The sequence below is a fragment of the Eublepharis macularius genome, chromosome 11 (genome assembly GCF_028583425.1).
Source record: "Eublepharis macularius isolate TG4126 chromosome 11, MPM_Emac_v1.0, whole genome shotgun sequence".
In the NCBI taxonomy this organism is placed as follows: Eukaryota; Metazoa; Chordata; class Lepidosauria; order Squamata; family Eublepharidae; genus Eublepharis; species Eublepharis macularius.
Genome location: NC_072800.1, coordinates 51,425,465 through 51,443,946, shown reverse-complemented (window position 1 = coordinate 51,443,946; position 18,482 = coordinate 51,425,465). Strand labels below are relative to the sequence as shown.

Below are 18,482 nucleotides of genomic sequence, written 5' to 3'. Positions count from 1 at the left end.
TTGTCCTGAATATATGAAATTCCCTTTCCTAGGAAGGGCATGCAGTGTCCAGCACGACATTTAAAGTGAAATATCTTGTGGTGTACAATGACAAATATTGTGGGAGGAGGGGCAGCTGAGAGAATTTGAGCCCTTGGTGTGCTGCATATCCCTATCTGTACCCCAACACAGCTTACCCAGCCATATGTACCTTGGTCAGGCAATGTGGATACAAGCTGGTTGCTTTGGGGCAAAGTGGGATTTGTTTTGCCTCTATGAAATGTTTCTTGTCCACTGCTCCAGGCTGGCCAGGAGTGAAGGATTTTATGGGGGTGGGGAGAATTGCCATTCTGCACTTCACTGTCTGAGGGACCCACACTGGGCTGCTTTTCTATATGTTGTGTCTCGGTAGATAATATATTTAATCTGTTGCTAAAAACAGTGTCTGTGCACTGCTTTGAATATCTTATTATAATAATATTATAGGTATATGCTTTACTTGAATTATTACATCATAAGGTTGCTTCCACATTATGTTCTATAATTTTTTAATGTCTTGATAATGAGGTTATTAACTACTATGAAGCTGAATAAACTACTTTTTGTTTCATTTGAAGTTGATTTATGGATTTTGTAAAATACTTTAGAAGATTATCCCACATCTTGAACAGTTATTTCTGTGGTGGATTTGTATAGAGGAAGTTTTTCCCGATGATATTAACTTGTAGCTGGTACCTGCAGGGAGAATGTAAATCATGGCGCATGTCTGTTTTGAAATTACTTCTTTCACTTCCATCTTCTTTGATCCTCTCTCTAATCTCACCCATGACTTCTTTATTTTTAACAGCATTTTAAAATGTGCCTTGCCTTGCCACCGCTTTGCAGGTGTCCCACTGTGCAAAATTAGTACTTCCAGAGGCAGCTATAAGAAGTATCAATTCAGACTTTAAAGGGCTACAAAGTAGAGAGTATGTACTGTGGAAGATATTAGTTAACACATTGGAAAACATCTGCAAGATAATATGTAAAGATGGTAGGACACAATGTATGCTGTAATATAGGGCTTACTGGGTAATGGTCTGTTAAAATCAGCGGTGCTTCATTCCAAGAAAACGTTTAGGGTCAGGAGTGTGAAGCACAACCAAGCATAATTTAAGTACATTGTTATTTAAAAATAGCTAAGCATTTATCTAGTTCCTTGGGATTGTCTGATATTGGTGAGAAACCTAGAGAATGGTTGTCACAGTATGGTATCAAAAATAAAGGCATATCCAAATAGCGGTAGAAATCTCGCTTAAATGATTGTAATCACTATTAACCTACACACATTCAGAAACATGGAAACTGGTATTATGTCAAACTGGTTACTTCGATGACTGTATTTTGTTAGGAATTTGCATTGCTGATGAATTCACATGAAGCATTAGCTGAACGGGTGGGGAATTGAACCACAAGTAGTCATCAGTTTGGAGAATCACTGAATACAAAGCACAGGGCAAGTGAATGAAACGCCAGTTGCTTGGATATAAAATCCTAATTTGACTAAATTCATTAGTTAGTTTTCACTCATGAGCCCAATTACAGTGGCTCACTGCCACCACAGTTGACCGCATACCTCTCTTTGATCACCAGGTAATGCTTTACCCTCATTTTTTTTCCCTCATCCATACAGATAATTTTGTGTTTCTCTCCTGTCGGTTCCACACTGAGAGTTAGAGCTCGGAAGTTCCCAGCCATAGTTAACTGCACAGCTATTGACTGGTTTCATGAGTGGCCACAGGAGGCCCTGCAGTCTGTCAGCAGGAGGTTCATTGAGGAGATGCCTGCGATTAAGGTACAGAGTTTTAAGCTCATCAGTCATATGCAAAAGCAACAGAATTTTCTGGAAGATCAATAATGGAACAAGCAGTGGGGAGGGAATCCTTTTTTGTTTCTTCACACACTTCATTTAAAGTTGCAATCTGGCAAAATCCAAAGATATTTCAAAGGTTAAAAAAAATCATTTTACCCTGAAGGATCCATTCCTAATATCCATTTATGAGCATTTAGACCTCCTTGTTAAATGGAATTATTTCATGTCAAGGACTTTGTTGAATTTTTGTTTGTGTGTGTGTAAAATTAGATGAGTTCAATCCCATTTCAGGATATATGGGAAATGAAACACTGAATTCCTTTAGTCAAAGTGTTACTTATTTTTAAATTTACTGACATTTTTTTACTCTCTAAAGCACTAAAAATGTAGAAAGCTGCAGTATTCAGCCAACAGATGTAAAATCTGACTGCGCAAGTTCTCCTTTAAACTAGAACCTGAACTGAAAAGATTTTCTCTGGATATTTCTTGCATCCATTTGTAAAATGGAGGTCAATAAAAGCAGCATAATAATTGACCTAAATAATTGCATTCTAATATGGTACTTCCTTGAAGAATTTCAGGAAGTCAGAAATTAGAATAGAATACTGTCAGTAACAGTGAAACCATATAAATCACTTGACTACATTTTCTCTGTAGTTTCCCTCACCACCACACACACAGAGGCACACACGATCTTTCTCTTTAGAGTGATAAAAGAGCCATATGGAAAAACACTCATAAAACACTGTCTTCCTGTTCTACAAGGTGCTTTGTTAATGTCCATCATTTGATTCCTTCCCCAACCTGATCAACTTTGATCAGGAATGGGAAGTTCTGAAAAAGTTAAGGTTTACCTCAAGGCAATTGAACAGTGAGAAAATAAAAATATGAATTTATGAATGTCCTGTCAGTACAGGTAATAATGATAAGAGACAGATGTAATGTGGTAGAAAAAAGTCTGAAAACACAGAAATAGTGGGAAAAGCTGGTTCACAATTGGTTTATATATAATTAAAACAAAAGAAAGTAAAAAAAAATCTTCATTCTGGCTACCATCCCAGTGTTTTGGTTTAGTATATCAGTTAGTGTTCAGCAGCATAGAAATCTGTTTGCTGTGATGCTGTCAAAGTAAAGGACTCATAATGATGAAAAAATGGGATTTCCAGAAGGCTAAATGAAGCGTGTCCAATCATGCCTTACTATCTGTCGCTATAAAAGAGAAATTCACGCCAGCCAAACACTGTTGAATCCTGATAAAAGCTGCCAGTGAAAGTCTGGTCATAACAGCAGATACAGTGCCTTAGGTATATGCTTGCACTGGCTTTGGGCTAAGAACCACTGTTATATGCTCAGTAAGTATCTTCCTTATTACATCAGTAAGACACTGGTTGCAGTGGTCAGTTTAAAAGGGGATTAATACAGTCTTTATGAGAAACTTTGAAAAAGTCATATTCCATCCAAATGTACTAACAATACGTCATGATTTGAATATAGACAGAGATGGGGGGAAATGGGAGCTTTAATACTTAGTACATCTTTTAAAATGAAGTTTTCATTTCTTTCTTTTACTACCAATATTGAGCAGTGAAACAGTGTCTTGTGATATTACAAAGAGTGACCAATGACATCTACTGGCCATGGAGAGACTTGTCTCATTTTGTGTACCAGCACTGTATGGATGATAGCTTTACAAACTTGTAGGCCGTCATTAGCACATTCCATTCATTTTGGGGGTTTTTTGAAAATGTTTGATTTATTATTTTGATGCATTTGATTTATTATATTGTTTTAGTATGCCAAGGGTTATTTTATTATCTATATATGTGTTCAGATATCTCTTTTGAAAGAAAAAAAGTGCACATTTCTCCATGTCTCGGCAGTGCATCCCCAGTCCAGAACATATGCTTTTATTTTATTTAGTAATGAAATTTAGTACATTAGAAGCTGCTTATAACATACTCTGAATTTTTACTGAAAGTTAACTATCAATGCTGGACCAACATTAATGCCACAGCAGCAGTAAGGGGCAAATCACACCTGCTCTTCCGAATGATCATACAGAGACTCATTCTCCTATTAGCATCCACTGTAACTGCCTCTTCAGAAGTATACTGGATTCTTGGATCAAAGGAGATATTTACACACTTTTTACTGTTTATGTTGGGCACTGCTGGAATATATCTACCTAAATGTTGCTGTATGGTGCAGATTTTGGTGCTAGGAACAAAACACGTGCCGGCTTGCCGCACGCCCCCTGCCCTGCGGGGCAGGCGAAAGGCAGTGCAGGTGGCTGGGAGGCTGCCCGCATGGCAAGCCGGCCGCCCCATTTTCCAGGGCAGGCGAATGGCACGGGCGGCCTCCCAGCCACTCGCGCTGCCGCCACCGGCTCCACAGTGCACCGGGACAGCCGCCCTGCATGATGACGTCACGGAAGTGACATCATCATGCAGCGCTGGGAGCATGTGCATGCTCTGCGCGCACATGAGCAGCCGGTCCTGGATCCGGCCCTGGAGGGGGAAATGGTATTTCCCACTTTGGACGAGTAAAATAAAATAAAATTTGCCACCACTTAAGTCATTCCTTGCCTCATGTTATTTACTTTCCTACTTACTTCATTTATATCCTGCACAGAGTGGTTTACATCATTCTCCGTGTTCATTTTATCCTCCCAACAGCAGTATGAGGTGGTTAGGCTGAGGGTGTATGACTTCCCCAAGGTCTCCCAGACAGCCTCCATGGCAGAGAGGGGATTTGAACCTGGGTCTCCTATATCCTAGTCAGCCACTAACCACTATACCGCACTGGTTATGGGTGAGTTATGGTGACTTCACAAGATTTACATAGAGAAAAATGGGGAGGTGCCTGTGCCAGGCAGTAATATATCACTGAGAAATTGGTTTTTTGTAGATAAGACCAATTTCCCGTCTATTCGTGTGCCACATTGCTTGCTTTTAAAAGTTACGTTCTGTTGTCAGGGACTGTCCATTAAAGCCACACTGGAGGCTGCCTGTCTCTGAGGTCCCTCTACCCAGAGCCCTCTCACCCATGGGGCATATCCATCCCAGCAGCAGCCCTTACCAGTGCCACCTCAACCTCACTCTGCCCTCCCCCCAGCTGCTGGCTAGTGATGGTAGGGTCAGGGTCAGTGAGGATGAGCTGTGGCTACCAGAGAGGGTGGAAGGCAGCACTGGTGAATCAGGAGCTGCAGAACTCCACCATGGATGGCACCCGCTACCTAGGCCCACTATCTAAGGCACATCAGTATGTGCCTTAGTATGGGGAAGAAGTGCCAAAGGAGGGGCTCTGGAACCAGGGCAGGTGGAGCACACAGCCAGGTCCCAGTTGGCAAAGAGAGGGCCAGTGCCCAACATGACACATCTGAAGAGCTGGCTAGAGGGGAAGGAAGTCCAATCCCCAGATCAGCCATCACCCTGGCAACAGCTCAAGGGTGACCAAAGGAGACACAAAACTGTTGAGTTGCCAGGGATGAAGTGTATCCAGGGGAAGAGGGAAGGGTCAAATGTCATCTGTGATTCCTTCATCCCATCCCAAACAGTTGCCAGGGCAACAGCTAGGCCACTGAACAGAGCACATGGGGATGGAGCAGCCACTTAAACATTTGTAAAGTGCTTGAAGAATAAAAGGTGAGGCATGGTATAATAGATGCCTCTGAAGAGAATTAGGAATGAATTGAGAAAGTGAATGCCTTAAGAAAGAGGGGGAAGAACAATTCATCAAAATTTAAGTTACGTTGTATACTGGAATATTTGATAGACAGAGAGAAATACGAAAAGAAAATCTCTGCTTGTCTTTAGAGTTTCCAGAGAGTAGAAGACTGGTGGACATGGACTGGTTATCATTTTGTACAGTTTATCCACTGCAAGCTGAAGTTAGATATCTAAAGGAAACCTTTTATTTCCATTTGTTAAAGGACACTTGACCACATATAACTGGTGTGCACCCAGTAAATTGTGAAAACAAATGCAAGATCTATAATTAAATTCATTAGTGGAACCTACATTCAACTTCTAATTGGCCCAACCCCATGATTTACACAGCCATAGTAATTGCATTCACTGAGATGCTACAAAGGCAAGGCAGGCCTGGCAGAAGCTTTGGAGGATGAAATAATCAAAATAAGATCACATCCATGTGAGCTCACCTCTCACTTTAAAGATCTGAAATAATAATATTGCTTACAAAGAGAAGTGGGGGAAATGTGCAGCTATGAAAGAGCTTCCCAGTTGACTTCAGTGGTAGGAACAATTCCATATAGGCAATAATAATGCTTGCATGGAGTCTCTGACAAAGTCAAGGGGGAAACTACCTTAAGACGAGAAAATTCTTGCTTGGAACAGTGATCTCTTCTGCCAAATGCAGACAATTGGTGTTATCTGCTCTTTGGTGAAGAAAAGTGCTACTGGAATTAGTACCTCCAGATCCAACTAGTGATCATGCATCAACATGATTTGTTCAAGAGTGCAGCATCAGGGTACAAGAGTGTACTGCATACATAAGGCTGGAATGCATCCTTTTGCAGGCTTGCGAACACATATGTGGAAGTTCTTGTAGCATGGATCCAGACACACACATGTGCAAATGTTGATTTTTTAAAAATGTTACCCAGTTATCACTGGGAATGTTTAATGTATAAGTTGTTGGTTTTTTGTTATTAGTTTATTGCTGTGAGATTAGTTTTTACTCAAAAAGGGTCAAATTAGCAATAATACTACTGTTTTCCTTTCTGCTTGATGGAGCTTATACTGGAAAATAAGGTATAGTAGTATTGAACAAAACACTACCAAAACCTTGGAGATAAATGAATGGCAGAATAAATAATTTATGCTAATGAAATTACTGCAATTAGTAGTTCCACAATGACCCTTTTAGAAGCCACAGCTGTTAATGTCAGGAAGTGCTGTCACTGCTGACCTTATCATAAGAGAAAGTGACAAATTGAAAATGCAGGGAAGACCAATCATCAAAGAGGTCTGCTCAGAACGATTAGAGTTTTCTGAAAAACAGTGTGAATTACAACCAGCTGCTCTCTGGCTCAGCATGCCTCCCATGCTGTGCCATTTTGTTAAGCTTGATAACAATAGTTATTTTGCCGCTTTGGGACATGTTGTCTCAGGCCACTTCCAGCTTTACCGGAACCCACTTCTACCCTTGCTGATTTACAAATGAAACTGTTGTTACCAAAGGCTTTTCAGGACTGCCGTGTAAAGATTTCTCATAAGGATCATGGCTGGGTAGAAGCCAATCACTCTGTTTAAAAAAGTTTCCTTGGCTAATTGTGTTTGTGTGTGTGCATGTGTGTGTGTGTGTGAGAGAGAGAGATGGGAGGAGTTATTTAAATTCGTAAGGTCTAAAATGGATTTTAAATGTGTATTAACTATTTCCTTGGGGCAAACAAGAGTTTGGTCACTTTACTCCTTTTAAAAAAGCAGCTCTTTTTAAAAAAGCCATGACCAAAGAAGTTTTCTTTCCAAGACAAATTACACGTCTGTCTAAATGAACCTGTTTGTAATATTAATTATATTGGCTTGAAACGTTTAGCTGTATCAACAGCCGCTCTTGAGTAATTTTCCAAAAGATCTCGAAGCATTATTGACAGTGCTTTGGTAAATTATGTGTGACTTTCCTAAGAGTTGCTGTAGCTCATTTAATTCATATTAATTGATTTTTAAGTTTCCCTTGATTAATTGAACTAGGTACATCTTGTACTGAATGTAATAAATAATCATTAAAATGAGGGAAATGTGATTCCACAAATTAGAAAGTTAAGTACGGTGGAAGTCGTAGAGGACAAAATGAAAATTGCTTACACTGATAATGCAGCATTTAATTGGTAATTTTAATATATTAGAATAACAAATGTTTTTAAAAGAATGGGGACTTTAAAATTTTCACATTAATATTTTATCTGTATGTCATATCAATAATTCCAGTCATTCAATATATAGAATAACATCAAGGCTAGCAGTGAACAATAAAAGTAGCATTCTCTGTCCCAGTAGAACTAATTCCTTTCTCATTTCCCCCATATATTTCATGCTCAGGTCTTTCTTTCTCTCTGTCTACTTACCCAAACAGTTGAAATAAAAGTATACAGTTTAAGTGAAATGAATCTGCCTCTGAAAATGTAGGAGGCAGGGGTTTAACCCTGCCCCTTCAAGAAGCATTAGATTCTTGTGACCTTGGATCAGTCACAGCTCTCTCAGCCCCACCCACCTTGTTGTGGGGATAATAATGTTTGTTTGTTGTTGTGGGGATAATATGACATCCTTGGTAAACCACTCTGAGTGGGTGTTAAGTCATCCTGAACAGCGGTATATAAATCGAATGTTGTTGTTTTTTTTTTAATTTTTATTGGATGAGTTAACAAACATAAACATGATAATCATTATCATTTTCCACCCCATTGCATTTTCCCCATCCTTTCCCCCCTCCCTTATCTAATGACTCCCAACAGTTTTCCATACCCAACTTAACCTAAAGAATATATACTATAAATTCTTAAAATCTATAATAATATATATAATATATATCTATATAATACATACTAATCTAGTCTATTTAGTTGTATTAACTATATTAATATAATACTTATCTAAATTAAGAGTATAAAATATATAAGTATATAATAGGTACATATACTAACTAACTAACTAACTATATATATATATATAAAATATACTAATCCTTAAATACCTATTATCTATATTATAAATCTATTGCTTCTATTACATCACTAAAATATTACATATACTCCCTATTACCTATAGGGAGTTGTTGTTGTTGTTGTTCGAATTATCCGAAACACAATCAACAGTAAGCAGAGGTCACATGTTATTATGGATTGACCTTGCTAAGCTGATACAGTTTTCCGCCAGAGACCTAAGTATCAACCAGATATCAGCACAATATGTACACTGTTCCAAGTAGCGCCGTCTTTTGCAGTTCTGTAGGTGTTATGTCAGAAAGCTGCAGTTTTTCCATATGAATTACAAAATGTTTTGAGATGGTTCCAAGTGCCCCAATGACAATGGGGACTACTGTTGCATTCTTCTTCCATAGTCAGGTGGTTTCTATTGCCCGATCTCTATATTTAATCATTTTTTCTTGTTCTTTTTCTTCGACTCTGGCATCCCCAGGAATTGCAATGTCGATTATCCAGACTTTTTGATTTTCTACAACTGTTACGTCTGGTGTATTATGTACAAGGTGCCGATCAGTTTGAATCCTGAAATCCCACAAGATTTTGACTTGTTCATTTTCTAGCACCTTTTCCACCTGATGTTCCCATGAATTCTTTGATACTGGCAACCCAAAGAGTGGTGGTCAATTGTGTTTCATCAGATTGGAGGGAGGTGTCCAGTGGGGTGCCACAGGGCTCGGTTTTGGGCCTGGTACTTTTCAATATTTTTATCAATGATCTGGATGAAGGGGTACTCATTAAATTTGCTGATGATACCAAATTGGGAGGAGTGGCAAACACCCAAGAAGACAGAGTTAAAATTCAACAAGACCTGAATTCTATGGAGAAGTGAGCAGTAGTGAACAGGATGCAATTCAACGTAGATAAGTGCACAGTATTACATCTGGGCCAAAAAAATGTGAAGCACAAATACAGGATGGGGAGATATACTTCTGGGTAGTAGTGTATGCAAAAGAGATCTTGGAGTAAGAGGAGACTGTAAATATGAGCAGTCAGTGTGATGCAGTGGCAAAAAAGGCAAACTCAGTCTTGTATCAAAAGGGCTATTGCATTGAAATCGCAGGAGGTCATAGTCCCTCTCTATACTGCTTTGGTCAGGCTGCACCTGGAGTACTGCGTGCAGTTCTGGAGGCCTCATTTCAAAAAGAATGTGGACAAAATTGAGAGGCTGCAGAAGAGAGCGACGAGAATGATCAGGGGTCTGGAGACTGAGCCCTACGAGGAAAGGCTGAGGGCCTTGGGAATGTTTTGTTTGAAGAAGAGGAGATTGAGGGGGAACATGATTGCTCTCTTTAAATATTTGAAAGGCTGTCATTTGGAGGAGGGCAAGGAGCTGTTCCAGTTGGCAGCAGAGGATAGGGCCTGAAGCAATGGGCTTCAATTAAATGTAGAAAGGTACTGGCTGGATATTAGGAAAAACTTTTTCACAGTCAGAGTAGTTCAAAGGTGGAATCAGCTGCCTAGGGAGGTGGTGAGCTCCCCTTCACTGGCAGTTTTCAAGAAGAGGCTGGATGAATATTTGTCAGGGATGCTTTAGGCTTATCCTGCATTGGGCACGGGGTTGGACTAGAAGGTCTGTATGGCCCCTTCCAACTCTGTGATTCTGTGAAGTTACACTTTTTACACAATGACCAATGAATCAGCTTTGAGACCCTGTCATGTCTAGATTTGTAGTCTGTCTGTAGTCCATCTGTGCAATTTTGCTGCATTCAGAGATAAGGTGGGACTCAGTTTCATCTTTTTCCTGGCAAAGTCGACATTTTGGATTTTCACTGATTTTCTGAATTTTGGCTTTCATAGCATTCATTTGCAATGCTTGTTCTTATGCTGCAAAGATCAGACCTTCAGTTTCTTTCTTGATTGTACCCATCTTCAACCATGCCCAAGTTAGGCTGTTGTCCTTTTTCCTTCAATATTTTTTAGATGTTGCCCATATAAGGGTTTGTTTTTCCAGCCATTTAATCTGTTTTCAAACTGTTTCTTCTTGTATTCAGCCTTTCTTCTGGTTGTTTTTAATATGTTCTCTGTTTTCACAGCCTGAATTAATTTTTCTGTACTTCTACTGATGTAATCATTCAGGCTTCACTTTTCTTCTCCCACTACCTGATGTACTTGTAACACCCCTCTTATTATTATTATCATCGTCGTCGTCGTCATCATCATCAGGGCTCATTTTGAGAGGGAATGTGCAGGAACGCAGTTCTGACAGGTCCCCAAAGAGGTCACATGTCAGGTGGCCCCGCCCACCAAACTCTTGGCCATTTTGGGTCCGTTTCGGCCTGTATTGGGGCCAAAACGGCCCAGATTGGGCCTCTGGTGGGTGCTAGATCACTCTCCCACTCAGCAGCAGCCCGATCCTGACCATTTTGGGCCCCTTTTCAGCCATTTTCAGCCTCTTTTTGCCATTTTGGGCCCAATTTCGGCCCTGAATGGCCAGGATTGGGTCCAAAACAACCAGGATATGTGATGTCAGGAGTGTGTGGCATATGCAAATCAGTTATTGTAATGACACACTTCCAGTGATGTCAAGGGGTGTGGCATATGCTAATGAGTTATGCTAATAAGTTCCTCCAGCTCTTTTTCTACAAAATGACCCCTGTGGTGTTGTTGTTTTTGTTGTTATTCACCAGACTGTTCCCTAGGATTGCTGTCTGTGCTGGATGGGCTTTTGTTTCTCTGGTCATTGCCTTGGAGCTTTGGACCATTTTGGCTGGCTCCCTCTGCACGAATATCTTGGACCAATTGGGGCAGGAGGGGAATGAGGATCCAGTGGCCAGGGCCTCAAGTCAAAGGGAGCCTCAAATTTAGACACTTGTTAATTGTTTGGCATTTAATATGTTTCATAACTCGTGTTTATGTACATCGTAAGTTGGGGAGCTTAAGGAAATAGGTCAGACAGTCAGTTTTGTTTTGGCTGGATGAACCTCATTCCTGACAAGTTCAAAATCAACATGGCTTCCACAGCTTAATTGATAAATAGATAAAGTGCCTGTTAGGGTTTCCAGGTCTACTGCTATGGCAGCACACGTCCCTCTGGCAACCCCTGTTTCCTGCCACCACTTGATCAGCTAACAGGAGAAAAAATAATCTGTGTAATGATATGACATCACTTCCAGGGGAAACCTTAAAGTAATGTCATGCTGCTCTATGAATCGCCAGAAACTAGAGCTATGTCACTTCTGGTTCCCCTAAGAAGCGAAGTTACACTGACAGCACCCTTTGTCTCCCACCAGATGCCAGGTATTGGCTGACAACCCTAGGTGCAGTGCCTAGGCTATCAGTGATTCCCTTTATCTTTGAGCCAAGAAATTTCAATTGTCTGTATAATGTAATGAACTGAATATTAAATCTTATATGTAAAACTATCTTGTATTTCATTGGTGTTTTCAGCCACAGTTTTATGACTCCATTTGTCAATTCATGGCCTATGCTCATACTGGCATGAATGAGATAAGTGCAAAGTTTCGTCAGAATGAGAGACGGTACAACTATACAACTCCAAAAAGCTTTTTGGAACAAATTATGCTATACAAGAACCTTCTCGAAAAGAATGTCCAGGAAATATCCCAGCATAAAGAGCATCTTATAAATGGCATTCAGAAATTGAAAACAACATCTTCTCAGGTAATACTGAAAATGTACTTTACTACTAATAAAATAATCATCATTTAAATGATGGTTTTTGAATGGAAAAGCATTCCATTGAAAACCCCATCAGGATTTGCCACAAGTCAGCTATGACCTGGGATCACTTTCCACCACCAAAGACCGTAGTTGGCCTCGGTCCTATTCCAGTTTGCTCAACAGCTGCTCTGAGGAAAACAACAAAGAGTCTTATGGCATCTTGAGCGAACAGATCTGTTTGTATTTAAGGTACCATAAGACTGTGTACTATTGTCTTTGCTGGTGATTGTAAGCCAGTGGACAGAGGCCTCTTCACCCCTAGTAAAGTGGCCTGCTGAAAAGTCTAGTTGCCACAGATGCTCTACCCTCCATACCTCTCAATTGGCATTAGAGAACTAGGTGCCATCCCTTAGTACAGGGGCTCTCAATGGGGCACCTGTGAGAGTATGGCCCTTGCTGACACTTTTCCTGGTCCCTGCCAAGTGTTCTTAGAAACTGGCCAAGGCCAGTGGGGCTTTTCCCCTGCAGGGCGTCTAACTGGCTGTACAGATTTTTAAAATCTGCTTTTGCAGTTGCTGCCACTATAGCACAAATATCTTCACTTTGAAGATAAGCTGTCTGTATGCAAGAAAATGCTTTTAAATAGTATGTTCATTTTAAAAGGCATCCTGTCATACAGAGCTGCTGTCTGAAATGTGGAAGACTTACTATTAGAGTTATCCATAACTTCAATCTCTGATATTTTGTGGTTGGCTTTGCCTCCTATGGCAGGCATTTTTTGGCTGTGCCCACCAGCAGAATTCCGAAGGTGACTGCAGGCTCAAAAACATCGGGGACTCCTGCTTTAGTGACTTAGCCTATTCTAGGAAATACAAGGATACATAACTTCTGTCTAGGAATAGCTTTGGACTTGGAGCTGCACCTGGATGCCACAGAAGAGCTGATGACAATGTGGCTGCAGCCCTAGTGCCCCTCCCAGCCCCCAGGAAGGGCCCCACTCACCCACATGACATCCCGGGGATGAAGGAGGGATCACTGGGCAGTCACAAGGTGTTCTTCATGAGCCACCAGCTCCAGCAGGCAGGTGGGCAGCAGCCTCAAGCAGTAGGCCACCCTGCGCTCAGCAGCGATGCCGTGAGCAACTCTCAGAGGGAGCCTTGCTGGGCCCAGTTACAGAGCCAGAGCCGTAGTGCAGTACCACAGCTGCCACTGCAAGCCACGGGGCAACAAGATGGGGCCCAAGTGAGGCAGGAGATGGCCAGAGACACAGCAAGGGAGAAGGAGCCTGGGGCAGAGAACAGAGCCTCAGTCGGCCCAATCACAGGGCGATGGTGGTCTGGAAGGAAGCTAGTAGGGGTGGAGCTGGGGGAATAGGCTGGGCGATGCTCTTAACTCCTGGCCCTAGTGATGATCCATGCCCCGGAGGGTGGGTCTGGGGATAAGGAGGGAGGCTGGGGGGGGAGTATAAAGAGAGGGCTTCAAAACCAGGCTGGGGAAGAGGCAAGAATGCCAGACCAGGGTGCTAAGGGGCCTGGGCTCTTGGGAGGCACCCCCACAAGGGACAAAGTGATACACCCCCTGGTAGTCCTCCAGTCTAAGGCTTGGACAGCCTTTCAGACAACAGGACACAACAGAGGAAGACCTGAAGGTGCCCCCCGATGGAGGCTGCACCTCACATTCCATTAATATGTCATGCAATATCTGTTTATCACAAAAGTGCACCTCACTCCTAAGACTATCTCTACTGGAATAGGGTAAGAATCTATCAAATTGAACACGCTTTTTCCAGAAGTGGCAGCCAAATGTTTCTGGAAGATGCATAAACAGGACATGATGGCAACGGTTTTACTCTGCCTTTTGTCCCCAGTGTCTGATAATCAGAGGTACCGTACATGGCCTCCGAACTTGGTGGTTCCATTGACCTCTCATAGTTGATAGCCTCTATAGGAAACTAAATTAATCAACTATGCAAAAAAGATTTAGAAAGCAATCTGAAGCCGAACTGCTCAGAAGTCCCATTTTATTCAATGGGGCTTACTCTCAGGAAAGCATTCTTAGGATTGTAGACATAGTTCCCTTTTCATTAGAATACAATATTAATGATCTATAAACAGTGTGTGGTTTTGGAATAATTTACAGTGAATACACCATATCAGGCAAGTCCACAATGCAGAAATTTTTGTATTAAAAACACCAAGAATATGAAATATAATGAGATACTCCTTCTTTAACACTATGTTCTATGCACTTTTAGCTCCTTGAAGAAAGAGAAATATATATTTATCTGGAGTTAGTAAAGAGAAGAGGAAAATGTGCCCTACAGTTTTCACTTATTTAGCCAATTAGAGAAGGGAGTTTAAATAGTTGCTTGAGGTCTTGTCCTGTGGTTGATAAACATAAAAATATCTCATTAACACCAAGCTGTTGAGTGCTCACCTTTTCTGAAAGCTGCCCAAGCTTCGAAGCAGCAGCCAAACCAGACTAATGCCTTTGGTGTTCTGCTTCAGGTGGAGGACTTAAAATACAAACTTGCCTCTCAAGAAGCAGAGCTGCAACTGAGAAATCAAGATGCTGAAGCTTTGATTACTAAGATAGGGCTTCAGACTGAGAAAGTGAGCAAGGAAAAGGCCATTGCTGATGCGGAGGAGCAAAAGGTCAGTGTAATTCCACAATTCAGTGTTGTTGAGCTATATTTAGCACAGAATAAACCTTTGCAGGTGAACAATTTTGAACACCTACCTCTCCAGGGAGCATAAAATCTAAAGAATTATTATACTTACACATGTTTCAGCATTTCACACTATGATTACCACTTGACCTTTCTTTACATTATGCATTTTTCCAACCTTTTAGCTCTTTTAATGATATGAAAGAACAATAAGTACTGAGCTCATTCAAGCATATAATGGATGGGGATCTTGAGAATCAGGCCTGTATGTAATACAGTAAAGGTCAGGAGTCATCTCTGAGCACTTCAGCTTTTTAAAGGCTTTTGATTTTTTAGTTCAATTGAACAACTCAATTGTTCTCAGAGTCCATTCCGCTGACTTGCAGCTTCACTTCCAAATTTTGCATTCTGTGATGTACTTTCTGCTGTTCAGCATTTGCCATTCAGATCTTAGGTCCTTTCTTTCTAAATACAACGTACATATTTCATAATGAAATTATTTATATTCAGTTTTATTAATGAAGAAGCTCCATTACACCTCTGTGATCTTGCTTAAAGCTAGACACAAACTGAAAGCATGCTCTAACAATAAGTTGTGTTGTAAGTGTAAAATTGGGGCTATCGTCAAACAGTAACAATGGCAAGAAAACCCAGTTAAAAGGGCTCTGAGTTCCCAGTGTTCAAGGTACAGTTTAAGAGTTTCAGTTTTCTAAACAAAACGTTAAAATGAAGACATCCTATTCTCCTGTTTCTTTTGGCTGCAAGGCCTAGCAGCTCCTTGCCCATCGCTGTTATCTTAAGCATTGACAAAGGCCTCTTTCACCACTCTTTGAGTTCTTCATCTTACTTCCTTAGTTCCTTAATACAGCCTGAACTCTGGATTTTGCTGAGTAATATCCTGCAATAGCTCTTGCCTTCTGAATTGCCACCTCCTCACTCTTTCTTCCAACTGTTGTCAGGCCTTCCATTGCCTTCCTGTGTTCTAGGGTTCACCTGCTGGAGGTGAGGGATCCCCCGCTCCCAATCTCTGCCCCCCTCCACCTCTTACCTGGCTGGCAGGTGGGGGTGGGAAGTGCAAGGAACAGGCCCAGGAGCTCTGGAGCGTGTTCCCAAGCCTTCATTGTCACACCAGAATGACGTCATTCCCAGTGTGACAACAAAGGTTCTGGAATGCATGTACACTTTGCATGCACACACAGAATATTCCCCCTGAACATGACCAACCCCATGACTCCCCTCCTCCCCCAGTTTGGACCCTGGGGGACCTAGCAACCATATTGCGTTCTCAGAACCTTTTCTAGATCTTCCACATGTTGCATTAAACCCATTCTCTGGGCATAAAGCAGGGGTCGCTGGGGGATGAGGGGGTGAAGTAACTGTGAATGTGCAGGGAGTTGGACTAGATGACCCTTGCAATCCTTCCAGCTCTATGTTTCTGACTCCAAGCAATCTGCTGCCCTCATCATTTACCCAGTGTTACTATTTGTTTCTATTTCAGCCCTTTTTCATTTCTTTCTGTTTTCTTTTCTGTTCCAGCCCTTTCCAGTATTTTTATCACAAATGTTTATGTTGCATTTTTCTGGTGGCGTATTATAGTGTTCTGTTCGTTCGTTCGTTCGTTCGTTCGTTCGTTCGTTCGTTCGTTCGTTCGTTCGTTCGTTCATTCATTGTTTTTCCAAGCCTACCACCAAGAACCTCAGGGCAGTACACCTGTTTCTCCCTGCCTCCATTTTATCCTCACAAGAATTCTGTGGTATAGGTTAGTCTGACAGAGGATGACTGACCCAAGATCATCCCATGAGTTTCATAGTGAACAAGGATTTGAGCTTCTAAGAACCAAACTAGACGAGATGAATTACACGAGTCTATGTGAGTGGCCAGATTCATTTTTTTCCTCCCGTGTCTCTTTTACCCCCGATGAACTCATGTCCGTGGCTCTGCTCTGTGCACGTGTCAGAAAAAAAACGGTTTACATTGGTGAGTGTCCATGGACCATATCATCTAGTTGCCGTCGCAGAGTGGTGATTCTGTTTTGCTTCCGCTTCCCTCTTCCCACACAGAAAGGCAATAGGGGACAGGGGATGGTTACAGGGGATGGTTTAAGCATGTGCAAACTGGCAATGCATGATGGGATAGCATTCCTACAGAGGAGCACAGAAGAAACCCGTGCCAACATGGACATGGGACCAAGTCCCATGGAGCACAGAAGAAACCCGTGCCAACATGGACATGGGACCAAGTGCAGTCTGGCTGTGCTGGCAAGTGTACAGGAAAGCAGGGGGGAGACACGTGTAAGTCCGTTTGCGTGTCGTTCGCATGCCATTCGTATCATGTAGTTCGGCTCTCAGACCTATATTAGCATTCTAACTACAATACCACACTGATCCTTAAAAGTCCTTTTGAACAGTATATGTGATTGGGACTCAAACAGAAATGCCTGCCATGACATTCCCTTTCATAATACTTCTCTAGTTCAGGGAGTAGGTAACCATTAGCAATATTCTGAGCAGGCCATGCAGGGCTGGCTCTCTGCCCAAGGAACAGAGGCAAGCCCCTGAGGTGCTGTCTACACTTCTGGGGCTCAACAAACTCCTAGTTTGTTTTCCCAGCTACAGCCCTTGTCTCCCCACCATGCTTTTGTTTGCCAGCATACTGGCATTTTTCATAGGTAGATTTTGGGGGCGGGGGATACTCAGGTCAAAAAAGTTTACCTGAAACTGCTGTAGTTCATACATTTAAGTGAGGGCTAGAGCTGAAATTATTCTCTGATTTATGCTAATTGAAAACCTTCATGAACCAAACTAACTAGAATATAAAGAGAGCTTTAAAGTTCAAAGCCCAAAGAAGCATAATTTAACTTGCACAAACTAGGCAATTCAGGAAAAAAAATCAGTGTTTTTAATCATCCATTTTAAGCAGATTTATTTTCTTTCCATTGCAGCAGTTGTTCTGGTGGATTTAGCATGATAGGAAAATGTCCTTAAAACATTTCAAAATACTTCATTAAGCAATTAGATGATTATCATGAGATAATTACCCCTTTGGGACAATTTTTGGGTATTGAGATTATTTTTCATGCCTCTAAAAATGATCTCACCTAACTTGCTTTGTTTATTGGTTTCTTACGACATTTATTAATTGAAGACATATTCATGATCATCATTAATTTAATGCTTCTTTGGTAGTTTTAAGATGATCTAAGAAGATTAATTTACATATTTTATTTCAATAAAATGGATCAGGAAATGAAAATTTGTATTTCAGCAATATAGGTCTATTTATGCTTCTTATTGCAAATAAATCATTACCATTATCTAGGCTTTATTTAATTCAAACTGCTGAAATTATAATGGCTCATAAGCGATTAAATTTGGTCAGTTGAATACTTTCTTAATGTATCTAATTCTCAACATTAACAAATCTCTGGATACTTAAATCCAGATAATGGAGTCATGAACAGACAGGATAGATCTTTCTATGTATCTGAAAAAGGCCCAGGATTGCAGAGAAATCTGAAATCTTCTTTAAAAAGCAGTGGGGAGATTAAAATCCTGGTACTTTAGCAAATGAATGCCCTTCTTTAAGAAAAAAGCAGCACCTGTAGCTTTAAGAAACAATTGCCCTCAGTGGCCATTGCT

The 18,482-nt window shown here is 41.2% G+C and overlaps 1 protein-coding gene across 1 annotated transcript in view; it reads left to right on the top strand.

The window, feature by feature from the left end:
- The window catches only part of DNAH11 (dynein axonemal heavy chain 11), a 226,382-nt gene that overhangs the window by 121,600 nt on the left and 86,300 nt on the right, over nucleotides 1-18,482 (top strand). The window contains exons 53-55 of the mRNA XM_054991090.1: nucleotides 1,652-1,813; nucleotides 11,943-12,176; nucleotides 14,684-14,830. Coding sequence (XP_054847065.1) covers nucleotides 1,652-1,813; nucleotides 11,943-12,176; nucleotides 14,684-14,830 — 543 coding nt within the window. The remainder of the gene's footprint in view (nucleotides 1-1,651; nucleotides 1,814-11,942; nucleotides 12,177-14,683; nucleotides 14,831-18,482) is intronic.